General features: G+C 38.2%; 1 protein-coding gene across 4 annotated transcripts in view; it reads left to right on the plus strand.

Annotated features, from left to right (window-relative positions):
• GON4L (gon-4 like) overlaps positions 1 to 13,769 on the plus strand; it is a 79,363-nt gene that overhangs the window by 64,323 nt on the left and 1,271 nt on the right. For all 4 annotated transcript variants that reach the window (XM_051993849.1, XM_051993847.1, XM_051993850.1 and 1 more), the window contains 9 exons: positions 231 to 489; positions 2,436 to 2,617; positions 3,226 to 3,423; positions 3,999 to 4,142; positions 4,668 to 4,811; positions 4,912 to 5,031; positions 5,832 to 5,945; positions 12,559 to 12,751; positions 13,136 to 13,730. In XM_051993849.1, coding sequence (XP_051849809.1) covers positions 231 to 489; positions 2,436 to 2,617; positions 3,226 to 3,423; positions 3,999 to 4,142; positions 4,668 to 4,811; positions 4,912 to 5,031; positions 5,832 to 5,945; positions 12,559 to 12,751; positions 13,136 to 13,730 — 1,949 coding nt within the window. The remainder of the gene's footprint in view (positions 1 to 230; positions 490 to 2,435; positions 2,618 to 3,225; positions 3,424 to 3,998; positions 4,143 to 4,667; positions 4,812 to 4,911; positions 5,032 to 5,831; positions 5,946 to 12,558; positions 12,752 to 13,135; positions 13,731 to 13,769) is intronic.

The following is a 13,769-nucleotide window of genomic DNA, read 5'->3' on the forward strand; positions in this document are numbered from 1 at the left end:
GGCAGGACTCCTTTACCTATTTTTCTAAATGGTTTAAATAGTATTGGGATTAATTGTTCTTCAAACGTTTGATAGAATTCACTTGTAAATCCACCTGACATTGGAGATTTTTTCTTAGGAGATTCATTAATGGCTTATTCATTTTCTTTTTTCATTCTTTTTTAATACAAATTTGTAAAGTTGGGATAATTGACTCTCAAGTATGCATATTTATCTCAATGGTTTTATAGGAGACCATGGAGAAATTAACTTGGCTGGCTTCTGAGAGGCGCATGAGTCAAGAAGGGGATTCTGAGGAAGAGAACTCCCAGGAAGAGAACTCAGAACCTGAAGAAGAAGAGGAAGAGGAGGTTTCAGAGGGGATGGAGAACCTGCAGAAGGAAGATGAGATGATGGATGAAACAATCGGAGATCCTGTTGAAAAACCCCCTTCTACCTTTGCTTCACCTAAAGTAATCCCAGAAGTGGAGACCAGTTCGATTCCCTCAGGTAAAGCTTTCCTACTATCCGCTGCTCTTTGACAGTGATAGAATAAGAAATGGAAAAAGAGGCTGAGTAACAAACTAGCCTTTTTTTTTTAAGTGGACCCACAGGATTGCTAGAGGAATACTACTCATATTTAAAAATTTTAGGCTCTTTTATGTTCTCCAGAATATGTCATACAGAATTTAGTACCCAGTATATATTCAACAAACATTCGTTAATCATCTCATCAGTTATCATATTTACTTTGGCTCTACTAAGGATTTTTTTTTTAATATCAGTCCCTTCCCATTTTGAAAAATGTGAGACTGAGATACATATACCTGCAATAGAAATGATATTCCTAAAGTGTGGGTCTCACCATGTCATTACTCCTACACAGTAAAGTCTGGTGATTCTCTATTACTTTCAGGATCAAGTTTAAAATCCTGTTTGGTTCTGTCAATAAAAAGTTATAATAATTAAAAAATAAAAAGAAAAAAATCCTGTTTGGTGTTTAAAACCCTTTATAACCTGCCTCCCCCACTCATCCAGTCACTCCATGTACTCTTATGATCCAGTGATAGTGTTCTTATTGTTCCTTGAACAAGACACTTCATTTCCAAACTTAAGGCATTTTCACTGGCTCTTCCCCTTTATTGGTGTTCTGTATTTTCTAATCTTTGCTTTGTTTCAAGTACCAGCTAAAATCCTACCTTTTATAGGAAGTCTTTTCCAGTCCCCCTCATTCTGTTTCTTCATTCTGTTGATTACCTCCAACTTAACCTATATCTTCTATCTCTGAAAGGTAGAAGTGTGGCAACTTCTTGATCTTCCCTTTGTATCAAGAAAGAAGTTGTATATATTTATGATATTAAAAGATAAAATATGTTGATATTGTATAGTACATATATTTTATGCATTCCTGGATTTCTAAATCTTTTCTCTGTCTTCTCTTGACCTTTGCATGTCTTCAACATCGGCAAAACTTCCCCAGAAATTCTTCTTCCGACCTCGGACATCTTAAAACTCTGATGGGGAAAATCATAATATGGAAGGGATAACTGTATATAACTTGTTTGTAATTTTTTTTTTTGGTACATAATTTTTTTAATATTTTCTCCCAGGATCACCTGAGTTCCTTGAGAATAGGAAGTGTTTATTGGCTTTCTTTATTATATGCCTTGCATTTGCATAGTGTCTTCTTTAAGTACATACTTTTTTATGTTTTTTTGACTGCTTTGACAAACCTATAAAATTAACTGCTTCTGAGGTCCCACAACAAAAAGCCTGGGGCAGGGGGGAAGGGGGAGAAGAAGAGGTGGAAGAGGCAATCGTGGCCAAATGACTTGAACAAAATCACACAGCTACTAAATCTCAAGTGTCACATCTGAACTCAAGTTCTCCTGAATCTAGGGAGGGATTCTATCCATTGCACCACCTAGTTGCCTTTATTCAATTTCTCTAACAATCTACTACCTGATATTTTTTAGGCAATAGGCCCTTGCCATTTGTTACTACCACATAGGTAGAGATGGAGCTATTTTATTCTCTTTTCCTATGACAGTTGGCTTGACTAGACAAAGCAGGTTTTGAGGCTTATCACTTTTCCTCATAGCCTTTATTTAACAGGTCATTGAAGTCATCTGTTCTGGATTATCCCCAGTGGTTACATGGATGGACCCAGATTCAGGAAGACTTTTTCCTGAGTTCACATCTGTCTAAGATCCTTACTAACTGTGTGACCCTGAGCAAGTCACCTCACCCTGTTTGCCTCAGTTTCCTCATTTGTAAAAGGAGCTGGATAAGGAAGTAGCAAAATACACTAGTATCTTTGCCAAAAAAATAAAAACCCTCTAAATGGGATCACAAAGTCAGACACGACTGAATAACAATCTCAACAACATTCTAACTTTGGAATGGTAGCTATCCTGTGGGTAACCAAAGAAAAACATTTGATCCATTTTTTTTAGGAGAAAGCACCAAAGCTGTTGGAAAAGCCCGGAGTAGTCACCGTACTAGGAGCAAAAGGGGCAGAACACGGGCCAGCAAGGACACCTCCAAACTACTCTTGCTCTATGATGAAGACATCCTGGAACGAGACCCCCTAAGGGAGCAAAAGGATCTGGCATTTGCCCAGGCTTACCTGACCAGAGTAAGCAAAAGTTAGCTACTCTATCAGCCAGTCAATACCACTGAAACATCCCTTTATGCAAAGTTCTGTGTCTAGATAAGGAAGAGGCAAAGGAATCAGTCCATGCTTTCAAGGAATTTGCAGTTGAATGGAGTTGTGATTTGGCTCCTTAAAATTATAAGCATATATTTAGTGGTGTTCATGGTAGAGTCAGGAGTGGGATGCTTCATTTCAAATTCCCAGGCCAGGAATTCTGCCCTATTAAATGTTTGGTCGTTAAAATTAGACTCATGAGAATGAAAGTCTGAATGGTATTCTTGTCTATATTCCTTTTATGAAGAAGCTTAGCCATATGCTTATCAGAAAGTATTTACTTTGTCAAAGAAAAGAAATGTTTTCTTCATATTCCTATATTTCTCTGTTGACAGTTTGAAAGTCCTATACAGGTTTTAAGTTTCTTTTTGGTTTCTAAAAATGCAACGAGAGTATCCCCTGATACCATTAGGTTTCATGCTTGTAGTATCTCCCTAGGTTCCCCTTCAGATCTCTCTCAGTAGTTATTCTTTGGTCTCTTCCACTTGGTATAGGCCCAGGATGCAGGGTTCTGGTAACTGAATACTCTTCTTTAGGTACGTGAGGCCCTACGTCATGTCCCTGGCAAGTATGAGGACTTCCTTCGTGTTATTTATGAATTTGAGTCAAGCACACAGAGACGGACAGCTGTGGACTTGTACAACAGTCTGCAGACCCTTCTCCATGACTGGCCTCAACTATTGAAGGATTTTGCTGCATTCCTGCTGCCAGAGCAAGCCTTGGCCTGTGGGCTAGTAAGTGGGTAGAGAGACTAGAGTGACTTCCCATCTCTTTTGAATGATGAGCATGGACTGGGAGGGGAGGACGTGATGGGAAGATTTGGTCTTCAATAATGGATGTTTAAAAGCAGAATTAAAGGGTATCCTATCTATTTCCCAACCTCCCTGCTAAGGAGGAATGTAAACGTCAATTCCAACAATCAGTCAGTAAGTATTTATTAAGTGTTTATAGGCCTTGTTCTTTCAGCCTCATTTATTTTTATTTTATTCTCCAATTGGGATATAAAATAATTGTTCCTTTCCACTTCCCACTTCCTTAAACACATTGAATACAACCTAAATGCCCTCATTTCTATGAATCCATCATCTTTACCTCAGTTATCCAGGATGGAACAACTATAATGGTTAATCTCCAGGGGAGAGAGATCAGTGTCAAAGCTCATAATATGATTTGTATAAGTTTTTATAACTGCATTTGGAGATTGTCATCAGCTTCCCTAGATCAGGGAGTTTTATTTCTAGATGTTAAAGGGTAGGGTAGGAGTTTTAGGAAATGAGAATGATCCTCTCCTGGTACCCTTTCCTGGCAGTTTGAAGAGCAACAGGCTTTTGAGAAGAGTAGAAAGTTCCTTCGGCAGCTGGAGATTTGCTTTGCAGAAAACCCTTCCCACCATCAGAAGATCATCAAAGTCCTGCAGGGCTGTGCTGACTGTCTCCCACAGGAGATTGGTGAGGTAATACATCCCAGTTCTACCTCTTTCCATTCCCACTGTGGCCTTTCTAAAGAAGAAAAAGTAGCCTAGAGCTTTTTATGCTTCTGGGGAAAGCTGAAAAATAGAAGGGACAAGAATCTATCATTAGATCAGGAGTCTTAAGCCTCAGACTTCCCAGATCCAGAAAAGAGCACTTTTGTCTAGTGGGAGGAATGTTCTTTGCTAGCAGTTTTCTTTCTGGCTATAGACTATTTTAGGAGGAACATAGTGAAAATTATCTTCCCCTCCATCTGTTAAGAGCAAAGAGAAGGAACTGTAGGAAATGAAACATTTCCAGCAACAAAAGGAATGTTAATATTGCGTTTGAATGACCACTCCTCTGGGATCCATAAAGAGGATTACCACATGGAAGAGAGGGTGGGGTTTTATGAGCTCTATCTTATTCACTTCTTAAGATTCTGAGGTCCTGAGACTAACAGGGTTGGTTTGAAAGAGGTGAGAAGCTGTGCTTTTGAGAACTCTTATCCTTTTCTCCAATTTTTCAAGCTTAAGACTCAGATGTGGCAATTGCTTAAGGGCCATGACCATCTTCAGGATGAATTTTCAGTCTTCTTTGATCATCTTCGACCAGTGGCTAGTCGACTGGGTGACTTTGAGGAGATCAATTGGACCGAGGAGAAAGAGTATGAGGTACATATCCTGGGACTCCTGAGGGACTTAGGGGTGAGGGAAGTCAGCAGCAGAGTCCATGGGAGCAGCAGAGTCTGACATAGTTGGTGCTGTTCTTTAGTTTGATGGCTTTGAAGAAGTGGCTCTGCCAGATGTGGAAGAGGAAGAGGAGCACCCCAAAATGTCCACAGCCTCAAAAAACAAAAGGAGGAAAGAGATTGGAGGCCAGAACCATGACAAGGTTAGTCATTGCTAATGGGATTCCCCTCTCCCCCTTTTCCAGTGTCATATGGTTCTGTGTTACCTCTTTTTAATTAACTGGCTGGGGAGACTTGGGGAAGTTATGATACTTTAGAAGGGATAAAGTTGGCATAAGCTGGGGGGCGGGGGGAGAGGAGCAGTGCAGAATATCTGCATAGAATACATAGGTGGGATGAGCTCCATCTTCTATTCTCAATCTAAATTTTGGGCCCCCAAATCCAAGACATCATTGTTCATAGAAATCATCCCCTATCTTCCCTTTGTGTCTATGTTCCCTATACTAGTAGAAATGAAGAGCTAAGAACTGTTGATAACTCCCTTTATTCTTCTGAGAATCTTTATTTTTTAATGGAGAGAAATCTGGCTGAGGCCAAAGGACATTTGTCAATCAGCATCATTGAGCATTTGCTTCTGTGCCAAAGTCTTGTCTTAAGAAGAAGCAGATACAACTGCAAGTGAATACAGATCACATTGTCTTTCATTTAACCAGCAAATGACCTCTTTTGAAGTGCTAATCAAAAATAGACGAGTTACTATTTTAAACTAATAAATGCTTGAAACAAATAAGGAATGTGATCAGCCTTTCTTTCCCCCCCCCCCCCTCCTCCCCTGTACAGTGATTTTGTTTATAATGGTCCTTGATATGAGATGTAGCTGAATACTGTGAATGCTTAGATCAGGGCAATGTCATCAGAATAGAACATGAATTGTGGAGTCTGGATCTTTTTGCCTAGATCAGCCTGGTGTCCAGGCTGCCAACTGACCCTGTGTTTTTTCTAGGAAACAGAGTGGCCAGATGGCCCCAAAGATTGTGTCTGTTCCTGCCATGAAGGCAATCCAGACCCCAAGTTAAAGAAGAACAGAAGAAGAGGTTGTAGCCATTGTAGCAGCAAGGTAAGCTTGGTCAGAAAGCAAATGAGGTTGGTCACAGGTGCATCTTAGTTCAGGCCTGACTGAAGCCCTTTCATGTAATTTCCTCATCTCAAAAATTAAGTTGGATTAGATAGGCTCCAAAGTCATGTCCAGTACTAATATGCAATGTCCGTGGGGTTATGCTATCTGCCTTGTTACAGCTTTTAAAATACTTGGACTTTGGAACTGTATAAATTAATTTGCTTTAGAGTCCTGGGGACTTTCCATCTGACTTTTAGGTCGACACTTGCTATAGATGTTTTTTCCCTCTATTAGACTGTGAGCTCCTTCAAGAGTAGGATTATCTTGCTTTTCTCCTTGGATCTCTATCAATTAGTATGGTGCTTTGCACAAAGTAATTGCTTAATAAGTGCTTTCTCATTCATTTATGTAATAGCTTAATTCAGCAAAAGACTACAAGTTAAACTTTATAAATAGAATCTTATTTTGAATTAATTCATCAAGTATTAATTAAGTACTTGGATAACTTGGGAGAGGCCTCATGTTAAAGGTAGCACTTGAACTAAACCTTGAAGGAAGCTAGGGATTCTCTAAATTGGAGGTGAAAAGAGAGTACATTCCTGATGGAAGGGACAGCTTCTGGGAAGATGTGGAAGGTACAGGCATTAGGGTGTGTGGATGAAAATAATGTGTAGTGAGTCAGATTGGGAAGTGTTTTAAATGCCAAAAGAATTTGCGTGTCAAAAAGGAAAGAGGGAGCCACTAGCTTCTTGAAAGGGAGCAACATAGTCAAGCTGTGCTTTAGGAGTAGCGATTTGACAGGTGAGTGTAGAAGGTAGAGGCAATGAAGACCAAGTAGGAGACCACTGTATGTTCTACATGAAATAAGGGCCTCAATCAGATACATGAACAGAGGAAAGAGGACAGTTTGGGGAAATCTTGTAAAAATAGAAATGATGAGACATGGCAGCTGATTGGGTATGAACTGAGTGTAAAATGAGTTAAGGATGACTTTAAAGGTGTGAACTTGGAAAATGGAAGAAAGGGTGGTGGTAGCTTTGATATACACAAACAGGAAGTAAGAAGGATTTAGTGAGTTGTGTTTTGGATGTGCTAAGTTTGAGGTACCTATGGAGCAATGAATTCAAGATACTCAATAGATTGTTAGTAATATAGAAAAGGAGCTTAGAACAGAAGTGAAGGCTATATAGGGTTGAGTGAGAGTTATTTGTATAATTTGTTATAGCTGGGAATTATTGAGGTTACTGTTTAGACTAAAGAGAAAAAGGAAGACATTTAGTACAGTTAGGACTATACCTCCACTAGATAGGAGACCTGAATGAAGGTGCCACATAGGAGAAGAACCTGGAGAGAATATTAAATGAAAATTGTAAAGAGAGAGAGAATCCAAAGAGGGAATGATCAACATTGTCAAATACTGCACTGAGGTCCTAGAAGAATAAGGATTTAGAAGAGACTATTGAGTATGACATTGGAGTTTTAGAAACCTTAAAACAGTATCAGTTGATTGATGCCAGATTGCAAGGGTTTGATAAATGAATGAGATGTGGGTTCAGGAAATGTAGACAGATTTTTTAAAAAGCTTTTTATTTTCAAAATACATGCAAAGATATTTTCAATATTCACCTTTGCAGAAACCTTGTGTTCCAAATTTTTCTCCCTCTCTTCTCCCCCCCTTCCCCTAGATAGCAAATAATCCAATATAGGTTAAACATGCGATTCTTTTTTTTTTCAATTCTTTTAAATATGTTTGCACGTTTATCATGTTGCACAAGAAAAATCAGATCAAAAAGGGAAAAAATAGCAAACAAACAGCAACAAAAAAAGTTGAAAATATTATGTTGTGATCTACCTTCAATGCCCATTGGATGCAAATGGCTCTCTTCAACACAAGTCACCTCATGGTTGAAAAGAGCCACATCCATCAAAATTGATCATTATATAATCTTGTTGAGGTGTACAATGTTCTCCCGGTTCTACTTACTTCACTTAGCATCAGTTCATGTAGGTCTCTCCAGGCCTCTCTAAAATCATCCTCCTCATTGTTTCTTATAGAACAATAATATTCTATAACAAAAATATATCATAACTTATTCAGGCATTCCCTAAGTGATGAAGATCCACTTAGTTTCCAATTTCTTGCCACTATTAAAAAGGTTGCTTTAAACATTTCTCCACATGTGGGTCCTTTTTCCTCCTTTAAGATCTCTTTGGGATACAGGCCCAATAGAGACGCTGCTGGATCAAAAAATATGCACACTTTGATAACCCTGTGGGTAGAGTTTTAAATTGTTCTCCAGAATGGTTGGATCAATTCACAACTCCACCAACAATCTATTAGTGTCCTGGTTTTCCCACATCCCCTCCAACATTTATCATTATCTTATTTTAGCCAATCTGAAAGGTGTGTAGTGATACCTCAGAGTTGCCTTAATTTGCTTTAATCAACAAATCAATAATGACTTAGAGCATATGACTCTTTTCATATGACTAGAAATGACTGAATGTTATGGAATATCATTGTTCTATAAGAAGTGACCAGCAGGATGAATACAGAGAGGCTTAGAGAGATTTACATGAACTGATGCTAAGTGAAATGAGCAAAATCAGGAAAGTTATACACTTCTACAACAGTACTATATGAGGATCAATTCTGATAGAAGTGGCTCTCTGTAACAATGAGAGGATCCAAATCAGTTCCAACTAATCTGTAATGAACAGAACTAGCTATACCCAGAGAAAGAACACTGGGAAAGGAGTATGGACCACAACATAACACACTCTTTCTGTTACTGTTTGTTTGCATTTTTGTTTTTTTCTTCTCAGATTATTTTTACCTTCTTTCTAAATCCAATCTTTCCTGTGCAACAAGATAACTGTATAAATATGTATACATATATTGTATTTAACATATACTTTAACATATTTAACATGTATGGGACTACCTGCCATATAGGGGAGGGGTGGGAGAAGGAGGGGAAAAGTTGGAACAGAAGGTTTTGCAAGGGTCAGTGTTGAAAAATTGCCCATGTATATGTTTTGTATATAAAAAGCTATAATAAAAAATAAAAATAAAATAAAATTTCTTCATCTGAAAATTGTCTCTTCATATCTTTTGACCATTTATCGATTGGACAATGACTTGTATTCTTACAAATTTGAGTCAGTTCTCTATATTAGAAATGAGATCTTTATTAGAACACTTGGATGTAAAAAATTTTTTCCAGTTTTCTGCTTCCCTTTTAATCTTGACTACATTGATTTTGTTTGCACAAAGACTTTAATATAATCAAAATCATCCATTTTGTATTTTATGATCTTCTCAAGTTCTTTGATTAAATTCCTTGCAGATTTTTTTAAATTAACAAGCTTTTTTTTTTTTTTTTTTTTTCCCTTTCCTACCTTCCAAGACAGCTTTTTCTCAGTTTGGTTGTAAAAGGGAAAGTTATCATAAGATCAAATAATTTTTTTAAAGAATTGGGGAGGCATACTTGTAAGCAACAGAAAGGGAGGCAATGGATAGGAGAAAATTGCAAAATAGACAAGTTTGTTGGGATTTTGGGTTGTTGTAGCATCCCTGAAAGAATTCAATCAAGGGCATTTATTTGGGCTTTTAGAAGGATTGGGTAACACCCTGTGGGCTATTCTCCTTAAGGGAGGGAGCAGCCACCTACTGAGCAAGGCAAGAGTTTATCTGTATGGGGACAAAAATAAATAAATAAACAGGAGAATTGGCAGGAAAATTGGATAATCTCAGGTGAGATTTTGCATATGTTTGGATAATCTCAAATAAGGATGTGCTAGGGAAAGTCCCTATGACTGGCTTTATTTCAAATAAAGCATGCATGGTAAAAATCTTTTTGTTGTTCTAGTGAGGATAATTAGGGCTGGAGCAGTAGCTAAGATTCTATCAAGATGATTTTGGTGACTGGATACCAGAAATAGGAAATGAGATCAAAATCAGTCATATTGTCCTATTAAAAGGAGACACCTGTTCTGAGACTGGAACAAAAGGAGAAAGACTGGAGGACAAATATCAAAAGGTTTAGGTAATTTATAACTTTTCAAAAGGAGTCTTGCAACCCCTATTTAAAATTTATACATTCATATATTTTTTAAAAATATGTATTAACCTTTTTTTTACATTACATATATACTAATGTAAGCATCCTTGTCCCTTCCCTAGGACCCTTCCTTATGACAGAATTTTAAAAGTTCAACAAAACTAACATTTCAAAAGAAGTCTGACATTATCAAGTTTCTTGATGTTTTATTTCTACAAAGGAGACTGGGATATGATGGATGGGCAGGCAGTGCTTTCTTACCTCTCTTGTTCTGGGCCAAGCTTGGTTCTTGTAATGAGATTTTTTTCTTTTTTTTTAACTTTAATTTTTTGGGGTTACATTTTAAGTTCTTAACTGTCTTCATATGTACAAGCACACAAGGCATACATTCTATTTATCAGTTCTTTCTCTGGAGGTATATAGGATCTTCATAGGCCCTTTGTGTTATTCAGAATCAGTCTTTCACAATTATTTTATACATTCTCTTGTCTACTTATTTCACTGTAATATAATGATGGGGTGAATAAATCTACAGTAAAAGATTATCCTTTTACTGATAGCAACACATTGTCTAGGTGGGCCTCAAGGAGGGATACTAACAGGATTATCTTGTCTTAAGGGAGGGGGCCTTGTTGAATTTCTTGTATGGACAGAATTATATTAAATTGATAGTCACAGTTACTGTATACAGTCAGAAGTACAAACTATAGATGTCAGCCTTTGAGATTATTTTAAATAAACATTCCTTAATGACCAGTTGACTTTCTGAGGCTAGCAACTGGCATAGTTTGTATAAGTAAAGGACTTACTTTGAGTCCTTTCCTATAAAAAGTTCCATCTTTTCTCTTGTAAACTGGGAATACTGCTAGGGTACTTAGCCTGCCTTATGACATCATCATAAAGCTTTTTGCCTCTTAACTTGAAGATGGCCTGAGCCTGTGAATTCTTCCTAGTCAGTTCTCTACCTTCATGATTTGTTGTACCATCAATATCATGCAGATTTTCCATGTTTTTCTGAAAGCATCTTGCTCATCATTGCATAGTGCCACCACAATTTATTTAGCCATTCCCCAAAATTATGCTAACCTTGAATCTCTTGAACTTTCCAAGTATATCATATCATTTGAAAAAAGAGATAGTTTTATTACTTAAGTACCCAGTCTTATTTCTTCGGTTTCTTCTCTTATTGCTAGTATTTCTAATGTAATATTGAAAAATATTGGCGACAGTAGTGGCCATCTTTGTTTCACTCCTGATCTTACTGGAAAAGCTTCTAGCTGATCCCTGTAAATTTTTTCAAATATTTGTAAATAATGCTTACTGATGATGCTTATCATTTTAAGAAAAAAAAACACATATGCTTTTGTTTTTGAGTTTGAAAAAAACAATAAATTTTCCAGGGTCACACAGCTATTAAGTACCTGAGGCCGTATTTGAACTTAGGTCTTCCTGATTCCAAGGCAGATACTTCATCCCTATGTCAGTGCTTTCAAGTGTTTTTAATAAGACTATTGTGTTTGTCAAAAAAAAATTTTTCTGCATTGATATAATCATGATTTTTGTTAATACAACCAATTATATTAAACCATCCTTGCATTCCTAATACAAATTCCAGTTGGTCACAGTGTATAGTCGTTGAGAAACATTGTTGTAATCTCCTAGCTAGCATTTTATTTAGGATTTTTGCATATATTATATTCATTAGTGAAATTGGTTTGTAATTTTCTTTCTCTGTTTTTGCTCTTTTTCATTTAGGCATCGGCACCATATTTGTTTCACAAAAGGAGTTTAATAGGACTCCTTTGATTATTATTCCAAATAATTTATTTAATATTGGGATTGGATGATCTTTAAATGTTTGGTAGAATTCACATGCAAATCCCATCTGGTCCTGATTTTTTTTTTTTTTTTTTTTTTAAGGAAACTCACTTATGGTCTGTTCAGTTTCTTTTTCTAAAATAGATCTATTTATATATTTCTTCTTCTGTTAATCTAGAGTCCGGGGGTCCTCAAACTATAGCTCAGAGACCAGATGCAGCAGCTGAGGACGTTTATCCCCCCTCACCCAGGGCTATGAAGTTTCTTTATTTAAAGGCCCACAAAACAAAGTTTTTGTTTTTACTATAGTCTGGCCCTCCAACAGTCTTGAGGGACAGTGAACTGGCCCCCTATTTAAAAAGTTTAAGGACCTCTGATCTAGACAGTCTATTCTTTTTGAAGTATTTTTCCATTTCACTTAAATTGTTAGATTTATTGACATAATTGAGCAAAATAACTCCTAGTAATTGCTTTGATTGTACAGTTTTCTTAAAGTGAAGCAAAGGTGCATTTTTGTCAGGATGGCAAAGAGATTAATGGAAGAACATAGTAGAGTTGTTAAAACAGGATGTAAACATTTGGGTTACAGGATAACATCTTTTGCCCAATTGCTCTTTTATTTTGAGAAGGTGCTAGGCTCTAATGGAGGGGGATTAATGGTTCTGTCCTTGGGCCTTCTTCCCTCATTGAGTCCCAAAGGGGTTATTTGTGACTTAAAACCATCCCTACAGGTATGTGAAAGCAAGACCTGCAAAAACAAGGAGTCCCATGAGCTGCTGGGTACAAGCCCTCCTCCTGAGGCCAGCCCTACCCCTGATGCTAAAGAAGCTGGACGAGGCAGGGAGCCAGGGGAGGAAGAGGCCCTAGATGAGCAAGATAGCAGAGTCCTGAGAGCAGCCAGAAAAGGAGAGGGGCATGTTCCAGGTACTTCTTTCCACTCTCTATCCCTAATCCCCTTATCTCCTTGCATTGTAAAAGTTTGATGCTTCAGACTACCACTCTCACAAAAATAGACCTTAGGTTTATTTTATTGTCACTTTTGACTTCTGGTAGGCTGATTTGAACCTCCTGCCCAATTCTCCATCCTTTTTGCCTATCCCCTTGTCTTCTTATGTAAAGCCAGGAACTAGGACATACCCAGGTTTATTTGTAGGAAATTCATGGTCTTCAGATAATCTCAGAGGAGCACACTGTGACATAAAAACCCACCTCTCTCCCACACACATCCTCATCTCTGCCAGCTGACTTTATGAGGTCCTCTTTGACCTGTTTATTGTTTCCTTGTACCTGTCCTATGTTTTTGAGCAGGATTGGAAATGGGAGGAGCAGTGCTCTCTTCTGAAGAAGGAAACTCCACAGACAAAGCCCCTTTGGATGTTCCAGCACCTTGTTCACCAGAGAGCCCTCAAAGTTCCCCTAAGGCTGGACTTGTTCCCAACTCAATCAGAAGACAAACTGGAGCTGAAGGCATCAATGCCCCATCCCCAAAACTGCAAACTTTGAGTGAAGCCCAGCAGGCAGGGGCCATGGCAGGTTCTGGGAAAGCTGCAGGGTGTCTCACCACCCCTCCAAGTCCCCTGCCGTCTAACACCACAAATGTTGGGAAAGGATGGGCCTCTGAGCAAGGGAAACCAGATACTCCCAATAGCTGGCTGCATCCTGGCAGGAAATTTGACAATAAGACAACAACCAGGATTCCCACCATCCTTGAATCCCCCTCACCAGTAACTACCACTTCAGGGGCTGTTCACAGGGTCTCTGTTGGAGGTTCATCCAAAGAGGACACTGGCCTGCATGTCAAGGGGTCTGATGGAGAGCACCCCCTAAAGGCTTCAGAAGCTACAGTATGTGCCAACAACAGCAAGGTCAGCTCCACTGGTGAAAAGGTTGTCCTATGGACAAGGTAGGCATGGTAAAATATTGGGGATTGGGGAGTTGAGAC

Source organism: Antechinus flavipes, chromosome 4 (assembly GCF_016432865.1).
Source record: "Antechinus flavipes isolate AdamAnt ecotype Samford, QLD, Australia chromosome 4, AdamAnt_v2, whole genome shotgun sequence".
In the NCBI taxonomy this organism is placed as follows: Eukaryota; Metazoa; Chordata; class Mammalia; order Dasyuromorphia; family Dasyuridae; genus Antechinus; species Antechinus flavipes.